Genomic DNA, 21365 nt, shown 5'->3' with positions numbered 1-21365 from the left:
TGTGTTTTGTTCCAAAACACTGATCAGGGGACAGTCTGCCTCCATCACAACTAGCCTATATAAGTCTTCTGCAGTCTACAGTTGCTCCTCCATATTGGGCCCCTACCAAATACTACTATGCCTCTGGCCGCTTTTCTTCTCCACAGGGATGAGCTTCACCCAGACCCCCAGGTCCTTGGCCATTGGTGCCTGGCAAGGCTGGTGGAAACCACTGCTACAACAGCCAACTGAGCCCAGTCACCTCCCCTGCCCAGACACCCTGGCTCCCCTCACTGGTGCCACCAGCGAAGCCCAAGGCAGGCGGTCAGGGCTGCACCTTATTAACACCTAGTATGGACAGAAGCTGATATTGTTCACTGTCTTCAAAAAGACTCTGCTGCCTTCACCTCTCCCTCAGTTCTCATCCCTTACTATACCTCTGTCCCAATAGGTAGTTAGCCATCCCCCATCACTGGGATATTGTAATCTTTTCCTTTGCTTTGGGGACCAAGGTCCTGATCCTAAAGGATTAAGATATCAGGCTTTCCTCAGTGCCATAGCTAAGGGGATGCCTGCAGTGCTTTCAGTGTGCACTGTATTCTGATATACTGTCTCCTCGCCTTACCCTAGTCAGGAATGGTCTGGGCACTGTTGTCTCCTGTATTCCCTCAAACAGAGCCCCTACACGTCAGTATGCACACATGCACACACACACACACACACACACATCAACAAGACTCCTGAGATACGTGAGCCAATTGCATTTAGCTATGACTTTCCATGCCCTCTTTTCCAGGGCTTAATCAGATTTAGTCACACTCATGCATTTGTAAATCCCTCAGCTCTTAAGGATACACAAGTGGCCTTTACAAAATCTTTCTTTGTGCAACTGTTTAACCTGCCCCAAAGCCTGTTGTTCTGATTTCTGAAGAAATCAGAAATTATGGATTTATAGAATTTTAGAATAGAAAGGTCTTTAGATTCTTTCATTCATTAAACAAATCTTTATTGTTTATGCTCCATGCCTTGTAGTCTACTGAGACACGTAGTCCTATCCTTTCATTTAAAGATGAGAAAGCAGAGGCCCAGATAGGCCCAGGGTCACACAGTCACTCAAAAGGTAGGTATGTCCTGGTGCCCTGACTCCCCTTTCTGGATTCTGTATATCCACTGTGCTGAAGAGGAACTCATCTTAAGTCCTCAGCAGTAATTTAAAGCAGATGATGAGTTTAAGAGGAGAAATTATCATCAGTGATACCACAAATCAAAAAACAGTCTTCACCACTATAGAGTGGAAGGACAAATTACTCTTAAGAAACACAATTGCACTGGTAGTCATTGCTGTCAGCATTATTATCCTGTATAATACCAGGTTAGTGTGTGTCCCACGTTGAATAGTAACAGCAATGAGGTTTTGTACAGGTCCATAATCCTTTACCTGAAATTGTAAAATCCCAAAACTCTGAAAACTGTAAGTTTTTTTTAGCTTTGGTAACTCATTTGGCAGCAAAACCTGACCTTACCTGAAGTCATTTGGCAACAAAACCTGTCCTGAATTGATGCAAATCAATTCGTGGTCTTTGTTTATCCTGTTTGTTATGAATATTCACAACTTTTTTCTGCAGAAGTTGTTTATTATGGGTGCTCCCTGATCCCTTATATGTGATTTAATATGGTATATAGATGATACTGTTTTTCTAAAATCCACAAAAGTCTAAACTCTAAAAAATGTCTGACCCCAAAGATCATAATACAACTAGATATTATAGACCTATATTACATTTAGAATATACATATTCCTCTAGGATTGATGTAAGGAATACTGGTTCCTAGCTCTCTCCCAATATCCAAATAAGATTAATAACACTGAGACTTCACCTTTCCCAGGCTCAGTCTAGTTTTATAGTTCTAACAAGTTACTGAGGTTCTAAGAAGTTGTATTTTAAGTTTATTCATTAAGACTTACTTGCACAGCAAAGGAAACTTTTTAAAAAAATTAAACTCTTGGATTTGCTATGTATCCTGAGTTAGTCTGGAGATGTTACCTAGGAAGATCTGCTCCCTTCCCATTGTGCAGAGGCTAGTATTTTTATTAGGCTTGCTGGCTGCTCTTCTTCCTGCATTATCATATGTTCAGAGCAAGTGGTAAATGTGGACTTTGGGTCTCAGTTAATCTTCCCCAAACTCCAGCCATTCCTTTTTTTTTTTTTTTTTTTGGTGAGGAAGATCAGCCCTGAGCTAACATCCATGCCAATCCTCCTCTTTTTGCTGAGGAAGACTGGGCCTGTGCTAACATCTGTGCCCATCTTCCTCCACTTTATATGGGACGCCCCTACAGCATGGCTTGGCAAGTGGTGCCTCAGTGCACACCCAGGATCCAAACCCGGGCCACCAGCAGCGGAGCGTGCACACTTAACCACTACACCACGGGGCCAGCCCCAGCCATTCCTTTTCTAACTCAGATTTCCCAACCAGCCTTTTGCTTCTTTGCAGAAATTCCCAGCATGCTTTTTGGCCAGCATTATGTCATTTATCATAAGGAAAACCCAAAGAACTAGAGTAACTACACCTACTACCTCCCAATCAATGACGTGACTCTTCTGTCTTGTCTTAATCAGAGCCTTTCCTTAATCAGAGCTTCTCCCCAACCCATTTTGTCATATCTCCATCCTTTCCTTTCCTTTTGTTTCTTTTCGAGTCGAATTTATTTCTGATTTGTCCTTCTAAAAATAATACCCATTGCTGCTGGAGGTCTGCTACTTGAAAAAATGGTCTCTTTGGCAACAGTAAGTAGGCCAAAATTAAATACAAAATTGCTTTTGGAAGAGATCAGAGAGATACAGAATAAAATCTTAAAATAGACATTTAATTTTATGTAACTCATCAAAATGTTGTCTTGTAATTTCCAATAATTATATTTCTTACTTGTATTCCAGGTGTTATTGCATTGATTCTTTGTGAATTCTAGGCAGCGTGGTGCAATAGAAAGTTTTCAAAACATTGTGATAACTATGATGCAGATGTTTCCCCTGCCTCTAATAATCAAAACTTACCAGTCCTAATTCTTGTCTCATTAGGATCCAGCCCTGTCCTAAATCAAATCTGAAACCTGATAAATCAATGAGAAATATTATTAGTTGGTAATGGCACAAGTTATCTTTCCTAAGATCACATTTGCCTTTTAAAAAGGGTCATTAATATTTTTACCCAAAGAAGTGTGGGGAGAGAGTGAGAATCCCCCTCTGCCCTTTCCCTTAAGGTTCTTATGGCTCGCCAAATAATCAACAAGACAGGTTAGCAGGAGAAAATATTACCAAGTTTAATAACTTGTATACATGGGAGAAACTCAGAAATGAGCAACTCGTCCCTCTGTCTAAGCTGCTTGCTTAAGTATAGTAGCTAAAGGCGAGGAAGGTGTTGGGGGTGGGTAGTGGTCTGGGACTTCAGAGGGCAAGAAGACAATTCTTTTCAGGGTCATCTATAGATAATGTGGTCAGGGAGAGATAGAGTTTTTTTGATAAAAGGGGCTTGGTGCCCCTCCCATTGTAACATCTATTTTACATTATCATTACAGCCATCATGATAGAAGATCTGTTCCAGGAAGGAGCCACCATGTCAAATTCTCTAGGCAGCTAGTGGGGGAGGTCAAATGTCCCTCAGAGAAAACAATCAAGGTAAAGAGATATATTTCAGGGTGGCCAAATCTTGATCTCCCACAGAAGCAATTAATTACCCTATCGGTTAATAGATATCAATAGAGCAAATATTATGTGCTTGCTCTAATCCCTCACGATTCTTACAGTCTAGACAGAGTTGGCAAACTTTTTTGTAAAAGGATAGATAGTAAATATTTTATGCTTTGTGGACCACATAGGGTCTCTGTTGGATACATTTTTTAATAGAATGCTTTAAAAATGTAAAAATCATTCTTAGCTCAAAGACTATATAAATGCTGCACAAAATGTGGCAAAGGTGAATGAATATTGCAGTTCCCGGGGCTATAGATTCAGCTTCAGTGAACATTAACTGATAAGTAAATAAATGCTTGTACAGCAAGATAGGTACTGGGGTCAAGGCTTCAGAAGTAGTCAGGCTTAATAAGTAGCAAAGGTCAGGAGCTTTGTATGGGGACCAGGAATTAGCCAAGCTTGGCCGGGATATATACTTTCTGTAAGAAAAGATAAAGCTGGAAAGGAATGTGGAGGGCAGATTGTGGAGGGCCCTGGTGCCTTTCTGAGGCTGCAGAGCTTGTATTTCATTTGGTAATCAGGATAAGCCCTGCAGAGGAATGACACTGCTTGGAATCCAGCAGCAGCCTCTCAGTCTTGCCCCCTCCATCTCCACACCGCAGTCAGAGGGATCCTTCTACAATGCAAATCTTATTAAGTCCCTCCCCTCATTCAAGACTCTTCAGTCATTTTCCATTGACCTTAAGATATTTTCCAAACTCCTTAGGTTTACCAGTCCTGTCATGATTTGGCCCCTGCCTCCCTCTCCCGTTATATCTATTTGCCAGCCTTACTTAACTTTTGTAGTTTCTCCAGTGCACCATCCTCTCACCTTTGGATCTTCACATATGTGATTCTCAGTGTCAGCAATACAACCATCACCACCTCCACCCTTTTCTCCAACATGGCTAATTCCAACTCAGACCTCTGTTCTCAGCTTCAGTGCAACTTGCTTCCCTAGCCCCCACACTAGTTTAGATCTCCCACAGAACAAGCTTTATTAGAATAATTTATTTAACTTGTCAGTCTTCCTGATAGGATGTAAGCTCTGTAAAAACAAGCATCATGTCTGACTAGGTCACAGTTGTATCCCAAAAATCTAGCATTGTGCTGGTTCACAGTAGGTGCTTAACAAATATTTGTTGACTTGATGAATGAATGTATGAATGAATGAGTGAATGAATGAAAATAGGGCTTTCAAAGGAAGCTTAGCCTCGTTCTGGAGACAAGGAGGCCGGTGAGGAGGCTCCCGTGGAGGGCCAGGTGGGAGGAACTAGGTGCCTAGGGACAGAAGGAATGGAAAGGGAGGGAAGGATGTGAGAAATGGGGGGAATGAATATCACTAGAACTCAGCGAGTGATTGGTGTGGGGAACAGGAGAGAAGGAGAAATTGTTTCTCAAGCTGGCCCAGCCAGCATCATTAGAGAGAGAAGAGAGTACTGCTAGGAAGAGAGGGCCCAGGAATTGAGAAAGAGAGAATGGAGGAATTAGTTCAAATATAGTTTTGCTCATTTTCCTCAGTCCTAACCAACTAGCCATCCCAAGCAACACTGCTGGCTCTAGTTAGATTGAACCCAGCTAGAAAAGCGTTTCAGCTAGGTAAGAAGTTAGAGTCCAAGTGGCCTTGGCAGCCAAAACAGGCAGGAAGGCAAACTGGGATAGGCAGGGGTGACAGTGGAGCTACAGCAGCTGGGAGGCAACCATGAGGCTCTGGGCCCCTGTGGAAGGGGTTCTGGGTTCTGGAGCAGTTTGAAGCCATCAGTGACTGAGAATGAACGGGGCACCAGAGACATGTGGGGCTACAGGGATGTGAACCAAAATGAAATGTAGTCACCACCAGTGAGCAAGGAGAATACAGCTCATTCTGCTGGCAGGATCAACTAGGCAGAAGAGACCTGCTGCCCAAAAAAGGGCAGAGAGAGACCCACGCAGGAGAGAGATTCAGCTTCAGCAAACACTTCTCAAGTGATGATGTGTATCCAGCATTGTGCTAGATGCTTTACTGAAAGGTTATTTCCATGTTTTCAATAACCCTCTGAGACAGGCACTGAGATTGCTACCCCTTTGCAAATGGGAAACTGAGACTCAGAGAGATTAAATAAAATTTCCAAGGTCACAGTGTAGTAAATGGGCTCCCCTTACCTGGCCAATTTCTAGCCTGTTCCTACCAGCCCTCAGCTTGGTTAGAACAATATTCTCCATGTCTACTACATTCCAAGAAGAAGAGACCCAAACAGCTGCCCCCCACCTTCATTCTAAGCTTCTTAAAGTTGGAGGGATATTCCATTATTGTCCAGCATTAAAATCAAAACTATATGAGAGTTTAGAGTTAGAAAATATAAAATTGCCAGAATATAACTTCTTTAAACATATGTCCATTGTAATTAATACAAGTAGCTAACATTTACACCAGGCACTGCATTAACTCCTGATCCTATTTTAATTCCCAGCATACCCTGTATAGTAGGTATTATGATGTCCCTTTTCATTGATGAAGAAGCTGAGGCTCAGAATGGTTAAGCAATGTGCCCTCACATAGTTTGCAAGTGGCGAAGCCACATCTATCTGACTGCAGAGTATGCATTCTTTCAGCTACACTGTCCCATCTTCTTTAAACAAAAAACTAAGTCTAATTGATGAGAATGACCCACATGAAAAATTAGAGAACAATGAAGTACTAAGCGAAACAGTACTGAATTTAAGAACTGGAGTTCAGAAAAGGGAGAGAGCTATTTGAGCTGGCCTGATGATGAAAGAGAAAATGTGCTAGAGCTGGCATCAAGCTGGGACCTGAAGGTGAAATGTGACTGGGGTGAGTTGAGAGTGGACGATGTTGTTGAAACAAGAGCAAAGGCAGGGAGATGGACTCAGTGTAACTTGTTCCATTGAGAGCAAGGAACGGGCCAGGGTGAAGAGGATGGAAAATACGAGATTATTTGAAGGGAACATAAAGTAAAATTTGGTGAGAGATAGGATATAAAAATCAGGGAAGAAAGGCAAACATTAAGACCAAGATTCTTGACTGTGGAGGATGGTCGTTGAACAAAGGTAGAGAGTACAGTAGAGCCAGATCATGCACACATTTGATTTACACAAAGCCAACTGTATGTACTTAGCAAGTGAGTGAGAGAGGGGAGGGGAGCAATTTAAGTAGTGCAGACAATTCTGTTCAACATCCCATCCAGAGAGCCACTGCTCTGGGGTGAGGAGATACTCACCCCAGTATTGGGAGCTGAGGATCTGCTATTCCTTCAGCTAGTCTCAGTTCCCATACACCTCTGGCAGTGTGAAGCTTTCATTATGCTGCCTGTGATCCTAGTGTTCAAAGAAAAGGATTTTTTCATACAATGTGACTCCTAAAGGCAAGCTAACTACTCATTATGGTGTGAAATGGGGAAAAAAAAACCCAACAGCGATCATTTGTCATGCTGAAGAAAATTTGTACTGTATGCAGTTTTTACCTTGGAGTCTGATTTTAGGTATAAAGATGCAACTCCAGGGCAATTGACAAGGGAAAAGTATCCTTTAGAATGCCTTGGGTTGAGAAAAACAGAAAATTCAACTCAGTTTAAAACAAGAAAGGAAATGTATTGGCTTATCTAATTGATAAGTCTAGATATAAGATGGGCTTCAGGCAAGTTCTGATCTACTGGCTTAATTATGTTAGCAATGTCCTTTCTTACTGTCTGTCCAATCTGCCTTCCACTATGTCAGCTTCATTCTAAAACTGGCTCCCCTTTATAAGATGACTGCCAGCACTAACCAGGACTGCGGGCTTTTTCCTACATATCCAGTGAGAGAGAAAGAGCTCTCCTAAACAATCAGAAAAAGGCCTGGGCTTCCTCGGGTTAGATCATCTTCAGTCACATGCCTGTGCCTGAACCAATACTGGGAGGACGGGCTGGGGTTTTGCTGTTTGTCGTGAATAAATCAAGGCCTCCCCTGGATCTGGTGGTCAGGTCACCGGCACCCAAGATGTATATCTAGGAAATCCAAGATCCTCTTAGAAAGGGGAAAGATCATAGTTGATGCTAAAGAGGCAACTAACAGCGTTCTTTTCAGAAACACACTAAGCCAGGAAGATGAGGAACTTAGTTTAAGACATGAGCATTTATCCAGCCAACATTTGCTGAGTTACTGCTCTGGGCTGGTCAGGGTGCCAGGTTCAGGACCATAGAAATGAGTAAAATATAACCTCTCCTTTTTCTATCAATCAGGAGACACAAACACATAAATTACATGATAAGGGCTTTGACAGGACAGTGTGAAGTTCTGAGAAGCAGAGAATGGAACAAATAACTATGCCTCAGTCTCTAGACTTTTCTGATACAGGTTTTTAACTATTGCTAATGGGGGCTAGGAACCTCAGAGATCAGACTGCATGAGCTGGGAACCTGAGGTCCTCAAGAGATATTTTGGGCTTTAGGATCTGAGAAGATGTGTTGTCCCATCATACAACAAAAATATGAACTGCCTGAGAAAACTATTTATTGCCTCTTTCTATTTTACATATTGGGATTCTGCAAGTCAGCGTTTATTTGAAGAAAGAATTCCCCTGTTAAATGAATACAAACCACTGACTGAGCCCAGTCCCCTCATTTTACCAAAGAGGAAATTAGACTCCATAAAAAAAGGAATGGATTTGTCCAAAGTCATGCATCTTACTAATGCTTGAGCCAAGACAAGAATTCAGAGGTCCTGACTCCCAGCCCAGTACCCATTTCATTGACTCACTACCAGGCTTTGAGAAAGAAAATTGGTGACCAGTTCATGATAGGCAAATGCCCTATGAAAGGATGAAAGGATCTGAAGAAATCAGAACTGGCATTAGGGCTGAGAGGGGTAGAAGATGCACATCAAGAAATTTATGAGGGTGAGGGCTGCCTGTTTGGGTCTCTCGTCCTGGAATGTAACAAACATGCAGAAAATTTTACTCCAACAACCTGGGAGGAATAGGCTAAAAATTGGCCAGGCTGCTGTAAGAGGACCCCCGGAGTAGGCAGGACCAGCACGAGCAGACTATTTTATTTTCTTCTTGCCCACAGTGCCTTATGGCAGGGTGGAGAGAACCTTGGAAAAGCAGCCTCAGCTTTGTCCAAGACCTGAGAGAACATGCACAGGGTGGGTGAGGGGTGGGGCTCCTGCACTCAGAGAAGATGAAGATGCTGCTGAAGCCCTGATTGAGCCAAACCCAGGCATTCAGGGGAAGAAATCCATTCTGGGATCCGTCGTCTTCATCAAAATTCAGCTAGCAATAAATCCACAAATCCAGTTAGCCTGTGTCGACAGGTCCATCCTCCTAACACAAATCATACCTGCACTTATTCCCTCCAGCCGTGGGAATATAGTGTATGCAACGACATACATACTTGTCTGAAGAAGCCATTTATCCCTACATCTTTCTCACGGAGTCTTAACTTATGAGCCTTATTCTCTGCACCTTAGTAAAACCTCTCCCACTGTGAGGCACTACTGGAGAACTTTCAACAACTCCACCCAGGCCTAGGGTCTCCTAGGGTCACTGACTTAAAAAACCGCTACTCTACCCTCTGGATGGCAGAGACCAATTGCAATGCATTCCTTTTCTCTTTGCTTCAATCTCCTTCCCTCCCTTGTCTTTCTCTCTTCCTCTCCCCATCTCTCCTTTCCTCTCTTCTTCCTTCACCGAGTCTCCTTCCCTGTCCTAAGCCTTGCTAGTCCTCCAGCTCCACTGGGACACTTGTGGAATGGGGTCAGAGCACCAGCCCAAAGAAGCACAGAGAAAGCAAGAGGGCCCATCCTCTTCCCATGACCCCTGGCCTACCCGCCTGACTGCCTTCCCTGTCCCACTCAGTCCTCCTGGGATGGATGTCACTCGCCTGCTCCTGGCCGCCCTGCTGGTCGGCCTGTGCTTCCTCTCTGCCTACAGCCACCTGGCACCTGAGGAGAAGCCCAACGATGACAGACGCTTGAGGAGAAACTCCTCCATGAACCTGTTGGATTCCCCTTCTGTCTCTATTGTGGGTAAGTAGCCTGGCCTGGGGCCTCACTTCGGGGCTCTGGCCCAAGAGAAGGGGCTGCAGGATGTCAAACATGCTCCCCAGGCTGATAACCAGGATCCATTGTCATAGGTTAGAGCTCCTTCCTCATTCCTCAAAATAATCCTGGAGAAATAAAATGTCCCTTGACTCATTTGGTTTGGGAAAGCCCTGTACACCACCAATCTAATATGCAGCTTAGCATGTTAGAGGCTCCAAGAAAGCCTGAAGTCAAGACACAAGGTGAATTTGGTTTAACTTAGCCTTTCTGAAACTTACTGAATCACAGAACTATTATCAATGGAAAAAACTGTAGGAAATGCTGCAGAATATAACAAAGTCTGGGATGAACTAGTCCTGTCATGCCAGGGTTGAGAGTTACTGCTCAGGAAAAATATGAGGGGCATTAGAGCCTGGCATTGGAGATCTTCTCCAAGCTCTGGTTTGACTTCATCTGATAATAATAATAACATATACTTATTGAGTGCTAGGCACTGTGAAGTGAGTATTGTTTTTATTCCTATTTCACAGTTGAAGAAATTGAGGCTTAGGAAAGTTAAGTAACTAACATAAGATCACATAATTCTTAATTGGCAGAGCCAGAATTCAAACCTAGGTGTTTAACTCCAGAACCTAAGCTCAAAACTAATGTCCGTTACTGCCTTGCCTCTCACTAGGAAAAGAGGATATTCTGCACGCATCAAGGAAGTAAGAGGAGGGAAGGGGCTGGGGCACATCAGCATTGATTGATCACCTTCGATGTGCCAGATTTTCCACTTAATAAACATACCTCATTTATCCTCAAGACAACCCTGCAAGATAGATATTACAGTACCCTATTTGCAGATGAGAAAACTTGAGTCTTAAGGAAGTTAAGGAGGTTGCCTAAGGACACACAGCTGTTAAATGACAGAGTAAGGGTTCAAATCAGGTGTGCCTGGCTCCAAAGCTCTGGGAAATGGAAAGTAGGAATACAGGAAACACAGGTCCATCCATGTACAGGACACTGAGTGCATTTTCCAGGGCCTTCTTGGATTTCCCCTTTGCCTTCCCTCAGAGGACACTTTGCTCTTAGTCCCTGGCTCCAGGTCAGCAGCCAGGCTGCTAGCTTGGCTAGCAACGAGAACCTGCTAGCTTAAGTCCCAAGATGTGATCTATCCAGCCAACCTGTCCTCCTCTCCCTACCCTGGGACTTCCCAGAGTGCCCTCCGCTCCTCCCACTTCTCTGCAGCTCAGGGCCTCCAGAAACATCTGACTTTGCTCCTTCTGTCTCTCTTGGAAGCACTGAACAAGAAATCCAGAAAGATCAGCAGAAAAGAGGCAGAAAAGAAGAAGAGATCTTCCAAGGTAGGCCTGGGAGTTCTCATCGTGGGGGTGGGACCGGACTTAAAAGCGGAGGACTCCAAGCTCTTGCTAGGAACTGAATGAAGGATTTTCCAGGCCTACATGAACAAGAGAAGCTGAAAGCTACCAAAAGGCTTCCTGGCCTGGAGCCCTGAACCAGACCCCACTGAACCCCAGGGAGCTGAGCAAAATAGCTTACCTGCTGAAAAGCATCTCTCTATACTAGCTAGCCCCCTGCCTGAAATTTCACCATCATTCATTCTTATGGATGAATGCAGTGTTTCCCAAACCTCAGTCATTTCAGCACCATTTCCACAACTTTTGCCATATCTAAGTTTCACCTGTTTATTTAATATATTTGTTTAAAATTAAAACAAAAATTATATAACTCTGATAGAAAAACAGTATCACTTGCCATAAATAGAAGCTAACCATAAAAATAAGTGAAAAATGAAAATACAACCTTGTTAGTGAATTCTGGCTGGATGGTGTTGCCTGGCAGAGGCTCTAAATCTGAGGCTTGCTCTCTGCGTTAAAAGGAAGATTAGAGAGTGTTGGGGAAGCATTAAGGATATACTGGCACCAAACTGAGCCTTTCAAGTTGAAAGAGATTGAAAAAAGAATCCTTTCCCAGCATGTGATCCAGCGTCATTTAATATTCATATACCACCTAAAATCATACCGCCATGGTACAGGCTCCCACACTGGGAAATACTGGATTAAGGCATTGTTGAAATGCACATGTTATTCCTGTCTTGGTGTGCCTTCGTTTATCAGATCAACTGTAACCAGAGCAGAAAGTACTGGACTAGGCATTGGGAGGTAGGACCTGGCACTGTGTGACCTTGAGAAAGTTCTTGCTCCTCTCTGTAAAGTGAACAAGCAGATCAGATGATTGACAGAATTGACAGATCTATTTACATGCTAGGTAGTGGGAATAGAGTAGTGAACAAGAGAGATACATCCCTGCACTCATGGAGGTTACATTCTTGTGGGGGAAAACAGGAGAACAGGAAGTAAACCAATAAAGGGGTAAAATAAATTCAGATGATGACAAACGCTGTGAAGGAGTTAAAGTATGGTAATGAGACAGAGTGAAGGGAAGAGTGGTCAGGGAAGGCCTCTGGAAGGAAGCAGCACTTAAAGACTGAAATCTCAGTAATCTCGAGCAGCAATGTCCAACAGAAATACAATGTGAGCTACATATATAATTTTAAAGTTTCTGGTAGCCACATTAAAAAAAGTAAAAAGAAACAGGTGCAATTAATTTTAATAATATTTTATTTAACCCAATATATCCAAAATATTATCATTTTAATATGTAATGAATATAAAGTTATTGAGATAGTTTACATTTTGACGGGTGCTAAGTCTTTGAAACCTGGTACATATTTTACACTCTCAATTCCAGTGCTAATTTTTTACAAAGTGAAGTATAGTCCTAACAAAACAACAAAGTTGTGTTTAACGGATAAAATTTTTTATACTCCGTTTTAAATTTAAATTAATTAAACAAAATTGGAAAATTCAACTCCTCAGTTGCACTAGACACATTTCAAATACTCAGTAGCCACATAAGGCTAGTGGCTACCTGTACTGGACAGCACAGCAAAGAATGACCCCAGGAAAGGGAGCAGCAAGGTCAAAGCCCCCGCAGCAGGAACTCATTTGCTGTGCTCGGTGCACATAAGGAAGTCCGGCGGGGCACCGTGCTCAAGACTGCTCGGAAAGGTGGACAGAGCCAAACCAGAGAGGGCCTCAAGGGTCAAAGTAAAGTTTATGTTTCACTCTGAGTGCAAACAGAAACCACTGGGGGCTTTAAGGCGGAGTGGGATGCCATCCTAGGTCCTCGGAGAGGTCCCATGGTGCACTGGAGATGGACTGTAAGGGGCCAGAGCAGCAGACAGAAGATAGTGGCCTGGCCAGCGGTGAAGTGGGTGGCCTCCGGATCTATTGTGAAGGCAGAACTAAGAGGATCGCGGATACCCTGGGAGGGGACGACAGAGATGGTAGTTAAAAACTGTAGAGATGAGTGGGATCCCCAAGGGAGAAAACAGGGCCAGGCCGGAGCCAGCTAAGTTTTGATGAGGCACGGGGGACATTATGGGGGAAGCAGGCAGGGACCTGCTGGGGTGCCCTGTGGGCAGGGGCGAGCGGGCGGTGGCAGCGGGTGGGGATGTCGGGTCGGCGGCATCCATAGCTCCCAGGCAGGGGTGAGGACGGGTGGGGCGGGCGTGGCTGGCTCGGGCAGCCCCGGCGTTTCCCCGCAGAAAAACGCTTCGATGAAGAAGGTGGCGCGGCCGCGGCCCCTGCCGCCCGCCCCCTGCGTGGCCACCCGCGACAGCTGCAAGCCGCCGGCGCCCGCCTGCTGCGACCCGTGCGCCTCGTGCCACTGCCGCTTCTTCCGCAGCGCCTGCTCCTGCCGCGTGCTCAACCCCGCCTGCTGAGCCCGCCCGCCTCCCGGCCGCCGGCGGGGCTCCCTGGGGACCCTCGGGGCCCTTCCGGGGCGGCTGATCTCTAGTAGGTGAGGCTTCCTAGGACTGGGCGCAGGCGCGGCTCCCGAGGCTGGCGCGCAGCTTTCGGGAGCCCGGACTTCAAGCAGAATTGGCTTGGGTTGGACTAAAATCCAAATATATGTAGGCTGCTCCAAAGTGTGTGGCTGTTTCTTTAAAGGGCAGGAAAGATTGCTTTTCCTTCGCCGAGTCCCCTTCACCGCCCAAGTCCCGCCGACTGCGCACGCGCTGTCTCCTGGGCCTGGAGAAACCCGGTTACCCAGCCCTAGGGCTGCGCTCCTGGTAAACGCTGCTCCGGTTCCGGCCGCTGGAGACAATGCTGCCCCCTACCTTTAAACCTCGGAACACCCGAAACTGCCTCCAAAACCAGGAATGCAGGCCAGCCAGGCGGAAAGGAGACATTAAGGAACCTCCATTCAGTCTTTCACCCTTTCCTCCCTTCTACGGATTTCCCCCCACTCCTGAGAAAAACGAGAAAGGCTACGACTCCATACACAGTCTCACTGGGCGGTCTGTCCTGGGGATCTGGGGATCTATGGCTGGGTCCCTACAGCCAGAAGGCTCTGGCCTGAGGATCCTAGAACTTTAGGAGGCTTCCAAACCAAGGTGCCACTTGTGCCCACTCCTCCCTTTCTCCCAGGGTTGCCAGAGGTGCTGGGGCCTGGGAGGAGTTTCTCCCACTCCCAGGCTGAATGAACACTGACCATTGGTCGCCAGGCATTTTTAACTCTGACAGCCTAGAGTTTGGGCTCCCAAGTCAGAAGCAGGGGTTCAGGAATCCCTCCTCACCACCCACTTCAACCCTGTCAGCCAGTAAGGAGGCTTTGGGTCTGGGCTTGGTGAGCAGGCAGCAACCTTTGTCCTGGATCATCAGGGCCTGTCGCTTAAAGTGTCCCAAGTCATCGTCTGAAATACCATCCTTAGAGATTCTCTGAGTCTGTGAGAAACTGAGTGCAGCATTGTATCTCTGGAAGGACCCCGAGAGGGAAGCACTGGGGATACTGCTTTGGGGAAAGAGGGGTAAGAGGCAGGAGCAGGGTCTGTGAGGAAGGACCAGCCAGGGTCAGGGGTCACATGGAAACTTCCAGCACATTGAGGGTCAAGGGCTCTAAATGACATCATCTACTCGTACTGCTTGGCTGGGGGCATCCCTGCCAGTAGGGGGAAAGCTGCCATGCCCCCCGTCAGCACCTCGCAGCAGCTGGAGCTCTTCCCCAAAGAAACACTATAAGCAAGAAAGAGGAAGCTGCACACAGTGGTGGTATAAGATGCTTTTAACAAGGCCTATGCCCAAGAAAGATTCTAGAGAGAGCCTGTGAGACAGGATGATGTGGAGCAGTTGCCTCAGCCCTGATAACCACCATGTATCTCTGTCCTTGGAGGTGAGGACAGTGGTGCTCAAGGGCTAGCACCAGTGACGCCACCTCCGCTAGCCCACTTGTCCACTTGCAATCTTCCATTTTCAGATTCCTTAAAACTCCCTCCTTTCCAAGGACCTTTTTGCAACTGGAGACCCAGGTTGTGCCTGCAGTGACATAGCCAGTATGGAATCAAGGAGGCACATATCAGACCCTGGACTGGATAGAGTGGGAACCACCTGGACAGAGCCCAAGAAAAAAGATGAGTGCCCCAGGCTAGGCTGTGGACACAGTTCTGCACACTGGGCAAGTCTCTGTGTTTCTCTGGGCTTCCATTTACTTGTCTATAAAATGGGAAATAATCATTCCTGCTCTTCTTGTTACAAATCTGAGATAGGGATGCTTCATGTGCCTTAACACAAGAAATACACACACACACACACACACAGAAAAGCTCTCGTTGCTTGTTTTGTTTTCTGTCATTTAGGCGGCAGGTCCACAGGGCAAGAACCTTTTGTTCCTTGTACCACAGCGGCTACTGAGTAAATGTCATCAGTAATGAGAATATGGGGAACATACTGCAGTCACTGCTCCTGTGTTTTCCAGACATTGCTCACCAGCCACACACCATTTGGTCCCAGGGGTGAGGATGCAGATGCAAAGCCAAAGACCCAGTCCATTAGTGACAGTACCACTTGGCTGCTGGATCCAGACAACTACATGGAAGACCAACCCGTTCACTCTTTCAGCAAATGTGTATTGAGCACCTACTATGTGCCAGGCATTGCACCAGGTGCTGTGAATACTGTGGTGAACAAGTCCAATATGGATCTTCTTATAGAGCTTATGGTCCAGGGGGCCATGACTATTGGTCCTTGTTAGAGGCTAGAACCATTGTTAGCATATGTAGTCTATTCCTCGGACTCTCAGTTCTTGCTTCTGTTGATTCAGATTCCTGGTTAGGTATTTATCTGCTCAAGTTTCCCTTCAGCTTGAGATCCTAAGATTCCTCCACCTTTTCAGAATTCCTCCTCAAACTTTAGGGTCCTGAGAGCACGGTTCTGGGCTTCTGCAAAACCCTGCCTAAGGGACCAGAATTGGAACACATCTGTGGCTCAGAGCTATGGTTCCACTGTTATGAAGATCTGCGACCCCCTGCCTTTCCCACACCATCATTCATTCTCTTTCTCTCTGTCATACACACATGGTGAACTCTGTCCTAGAAAGATTTGTTCCACTTGTATGACTATTGATTCAGGATCATTTCTTCCTATAGGGCATGGCCTTAAACCCGTGCCCAGAGTTCTCACAGCGTGGCCTGAACAAGTCACTAACCCCTTGATGCTACTACCGTTTCCCCATTTGCAAAATGAGGAGTAAATCAGTCAGAGTGTTTGGTTGCAAACAGCAGGAACTATTCTGGCTAGCCTAAGCAAAAAATAAAGCAGGGCAGGGAGGGTAGTCTACTGGAGAGGTCTGGGGACATGAAAGTATCAAAGGGAAAGCCATACAACCAGCCTCAGAAAAGACAGGACCCTGAGAGGTGCTAAAGGAGCCAGATCAAAGAAACCAATGGACGATGTCTTCACAAGGTCAGGCAAGGGCATGGCCACAGGTAAGTCAGCTCCAACCACATCAGTTCTTGCATTGGACTATTCATAATTCAAATTCCCAAGAGAGAGATTGTGATTGACCTGAAGTGATGCCCAGGAAAGGGTGCTCCATCTTCACTGACAGTCCTGCAAAGTCTGTAATCTGAGAGGCGTAATTCTGTCAGAGAAAATCAAGGATACAGTTGCTGGGGGGCAAAATCCACAACTGGCCACTATGAGAGAGCTGGACTCCAGATTTATTCTAAGGATACTTCCAGCCCCAGAAATTCTGCAACATAATCTGAAGCAATGGTTTTCTTTTTTTTAAAATTTGAAAGAGAGGTACCCTTTCCTCTGTTCAAGTCTTAAGGGGGAACCACGTTATATAATACACATTAAAGCAGTTTTAAGTTACTATAACATTATAATGATGCACATCATAATTTGAAATCAGGGATTAGAGATTAACAGTTGCCCTCCTATATCAGCCTCAGCAACCAGTTTGTTTCCATCTTTTGTTTTGGTTGTGCGGTACTGAGAAAGGTCTAATTCATGCAGAGAAGTTGTTGCAGAAAGGTTTTAACAGCTCACCCTGGGACCTCAGGACAGTCTTCTGTTAAACAGAAACCGCAAGAGGTTGATTTCAAAATCTGGTCCAGGGGGTCTCCAGTGTGTTCAAATTGGTGCATGGCACATTTAAACACGCATGTTTTTATTACATCTTTTAAAAGTCTTCAATGTTTTTAAAAGTAGAAGTTGAAGCATATGGTTCTACAGAAGCAATATACTTCAAAAACCACTACCCTGAGGGGTAGCAGGGCCTCAGGGCCTCAAAACCCTTCTTGGATTATGAACGATAGGCCAACTTAAGTGGCAATCTTTGGATCTTTAATCTAAGTTCCTCCCTCTGTTTGAACAACTACAGATCTAGCTTCTCTTCCCACTGTCGGGAAATTACCCCCAGTCATAAAATAGGAACTTTATAAAGGAATTTAGCTCTAAGAGCCAATTCCCATGTGTGAAGGGGAGAGGATAGGTGAAGAAAAGAATTTCCTTGTAACTCAATTAGCAAACCATCTGTAGTAAATTCCAGGTTAGTCTAGAGTAAACTTGTTCCTCTCTTTCTTCTTCCATGCACCAAGTATATTTATCACGGGGTATAGGATGTGTGTGTTGGACGGGTAGGGGTAGGGCAAGAAAATCTTTTATCGATAAAATCGTCAAATGCTTATGGTCACTCCAGAAAGGAGTTTTCTACTGAGGGCTTGCAGAGAAACAGTAACTATTGCCAGCCCTCCCAGCTGGTTATGGGAATTGTAGAGTCCGGGAGGTGGCACCACCTAATGTTGATGATGACGATGATGACGACGATGATGATTGTGCCTTCTTGTTGTCTGGGGAGCCCAGCAAATAGCTTCATTCCTTTGGCTCCTGAAGGTTTTCGCACCTTCCAGAGCTCTTCTTTAGAATTCCTGGACCCAACGGCTGCATAGACCACCACAGCAAAAATAAAAACACAACTACTAGAAAAATTAATATGATGATGATGATGATAAAAATTAACCTTCCCAAGCCACCTGATTTGGTGAGATCACATTTACAAGCCATTGAGTGAGCTGATTCCTCCCCAAATTGAAAAGTAGAGTCTTGTGACTTTGGGGAAAAGTTTAGTTTTTCTTCTCTTTTTCTCTCTCATTACTTTCCCAATATCTATCAACATCTGGAATTCTGCATAATGTGTGCATGTCAGAGGTAGCAAAGGAAAAACAGAGATGAGGCCTGAGGGGAAGGGTGGGCAGTGCAGCCCCTGGGGAGCTGGGAAATAAAGAGGAGAGGGGGATTTGATGAGGGGAAGGGGACATTGAATTCACTGATGGGCCAAGGGCTACCTCTTTGGAATCTGAAGGCAGCCTCAGTTTCCCAGTCTTGAATGATCTGGGAATTAGTTGATCTCTGTCTGACAGAAGCCCCCCATGGAGGCCCAGCTGTACTGGAGCACGCCAAGTAACCCTCAGTAATTTCATCCAAACCAGAATCACGGAGCCCCTGCACTCGCTGATGCCTCTGGAGGGCCCTGAGACGTGCCCGCTCTCCAGGACGCCTCTGAGGTTGTGTCCTGCCTTTTGCCAGGGACCCAGGGCTGCTGCTCACTTCTGAGGCCTGTGTGATCTGTGGTTATCATACTATCGTACTAACAGTGACTATTGATTGAGCAGCTACTTCATCCGTGGATGATACCCAGGCTCCCAAATTTGCTTGAGGTAGGTATTATTGTAAATAAGGGAACTGGGCCTTGGAGAGGCTAACTACTGTGCCTAGATCTCACGCCTCAGCGCTGGAATTCACACCCAGCCCAACTCATTCCAAACCCTTAACCATGAGGCCACTGAAAGCCAGACATAGGGGATTCTGTCTGCCTAGAGCCTCCACCTTGCAGGAGACTCAGCTCCAAGGTCTTTCCCCCTTTTCTTTTCTCTGTTGTTTTCCTGCAACCTGGTGCCATCTCTGTCTTCTCCACCACAGCAGGACTCTTGAAATTGCCAGGGACAGCAACTCAGTTCAAACGGGCTACAGGAAAAAAGGGAACTTTGTTGTTGTTGTTGTTCACGGCACTAACAAGTCCAGAGGGTAGATCTAGTTAGTATAAAGCATGGCTAGATTCAGGTCCTCTGGAATGTGTCACTCTGTCTCTCAATTCTGTGTTGGTGTCACCTTCTGGCAGGCTTCCCCTCCTGGGGGCAAGGAAGCAGCTCTAGGCTCACCTTCCTGCCAAGCCTGACAGCCCTATTGAAGAGAGTGTCTTTTCTCCATTTTCAGGACAGGCAGGTCTCTTTCACAGTTGCCACCTGCAGTGCAACAGGCACAGGGGCAAATCTGCTATGGATCAGCAGCATAGGCATCACCTGGGACCTTCTTAGAAATGCGAATTCTAGGGCCCCATCCCAGACCTACTGAGTCAGAAGCTCTGGGGGGTGGGCCCAGCGAGCTGTGTTTCAACAAGCCATCCAGGTGGTTCTGATGCACACTCAAGTATAAGAACCACTGGGTTAAGGAACAGGCTTTGGTGGGGATACATATAAACCAGCAATTAGTAGAAGAGCAGGCACAGGTCCCCACGGAGAGACACACTGAGGCAGGGCATTCTGTTGGACATCTTGTAGGTGTATGTTCCCATCTCCCTCTCTTTTTCTCTCCCTTGTAATAGGGCAAGTATGAGAATAACTGTGAATGGGGGCAATCAGACTATCAGGGTGCTAGGCAGTGTGAATTTAGGTACTGACTATTTACAGGGGTTGTCAGGAAAAGCCCATTGCCCAGCACTTGGGGACCTTTGGGACCCTTGGGAGGTCATAACTCCACCAGCCACGGAAAGGACGCTAGTAGACCTGGGGGAATCTGGGTCCAAGAACAGCCCCCACTGGGTCCAGGCATCCCACGGTAAGCTTCTGGGATCACTGTTGGACAATTATCTCTTTTGCACCAAACCACATTTCTAGTAAAAGTCCTAAAGTTTGGGGGTTGAGTCTGGACCAACTTGAGCCATGTGCCTGTCCTTGAGCCAGTTTGGAGAGTTGATCAATGAGGAACTTATTGAAGCTGATTGATGAGTCCTAATCACATAAGCATCCCTGCCTGCCTCCATCACTTCAAGCTGATTTCCTAGCCTTGTCCCCTGGGGTAGTTCTAAGTGGGTCTCAGGGATCAGAATCTGGATTCCTGAGGTTTCCTGAAATCTCAGGTCCCCAAAGCAGAGCTGACTCCTGCCAGCTACCTCCTGTAGTTCTCACCGGCATAAACAGGCCCCCCCAAACCCCTCCTGGGTTTTAGTCCATGCTACCTCAAGCCCCCCAAGCTCCTCATTACTTGTCCCCAGCAGGACTTGAAAAGGGATCCCAACACCTCTAGCCTAGCAGGGCCCTCCCACCACAGCCTGCCACAGGGGTGGGCAGAGGGGCTTGGTAGGCAGGAAAGAGCTCTGACCGGGAGGCAGGCAGGACACCTGGATCTGCAAATGACTTTGGACGTCACTTAAGTTCTCTGGGCCTCCATTTCTCCATATGTAAATGCTGGATTTGGCTCTACAGATGCTCTAAGGTCCTTCCAAGTTCTAAGATCCTATAATTTTCTCAAGTGTTGTCTAATTTTCTAAGCATTCTAAATTTCCTGCCCTCAAAACAGCTCCATCTCACCCACTGGTGCCTGACACAGCCCTTAAAACTTGACATAAAACTCTTCATACATGATGTCATTGACCTTCAAAATAACCATCTGAGGTAGGTATTTCTGTCCCTGCCCCAAGCCATATGGTGAGTTAGCAGACCCAGGTCTCCTGTCAAAGCCCAGTCCACTGCTCCACAAACCACCCCCAGGCCTTAACTTCCCTTCTCCCTTTCCTGGAAAAAAAAATCCAGCCAGGGCAGGCCAGATACTATAGGACCCTTGGCGAATTCCTTCTTTCCCCATGAAGCTTTGGTGGGGGAGCCCAGACATCAGGGGTACGGAGTTAGGAGAGTAGGAGACACATCATCTTTCATTATAGGTACCTGGTCAGTGTCACACATGTGACAGATTAGCAGACCTAAGATCAGAGGTAAGGCTGAGACCAGATGTGAAAGGAGAGGGTATTTTTTTTTAAAAAGACAGAAAAGGTTCTGCAGGACATCTCCAAAGAGAAAAGAAAAAGGGATAACAGAAACCAGAACCCCTCGGGGACCAGAGGTGGGGGATTGCATGGGATCTCACAGGAAGAAACATCTTGAAAGGTATTTCCTGTCATGTCAAGTATTTTCACCATAAGCTTCTTTGCTGCAAGCAGTTTTGCTACAAGCACTTA

General features: G+C 45.9%; 1 protein-coding gene across 1 annotated transcript; it reads left to right on the top strand.

Moving 5' to 3' along the window:
• The first annotated feature begins 9546 nt into the window (after positions 1 to 9546).
• Positions 9547 to 13918, top strand: ASIP (agouti signaling protein). Its single transcript, XM_087444886.1, has 3 exons — positions 9547 to 9710; positions 11007 to 11071; positions 13339 to 13918. The coding sequence occupies exons 1-3, from the start codon at positions 9551 to 9553 to the stop codon at positions 13513 to 13515; spliced, it is 402 nt and encodes a 133-aa protein (XP_087301012.1). The 5' UTR covers positions 9547 to 9550; the 3' UTR covers positions 13516 to 13918.
• The last annotated feature ends 7447 nt before the right edge of the window (positions 13919 to 21365 follow it).

This window comes from Ceratotherium simum, chromosome 21 (assembly GCF_057802395.1).
Source record: "Ceratotherium simum simum isolate JZ-2026a chromosome 21, ASM5780239v1, whole genome shotgun sequence".
Lineage (NCBI taxonomy): Eukaryota > Metazoa > Chordata > Mammalia > Perissodactyla > Rhinocerotidae > Ceratotherium > Ceratotherium simum.
Note: the sequence above shows the minus strand (reverse complement) of the source record. Positions and strands in the feature narration are given on the sequence as shown.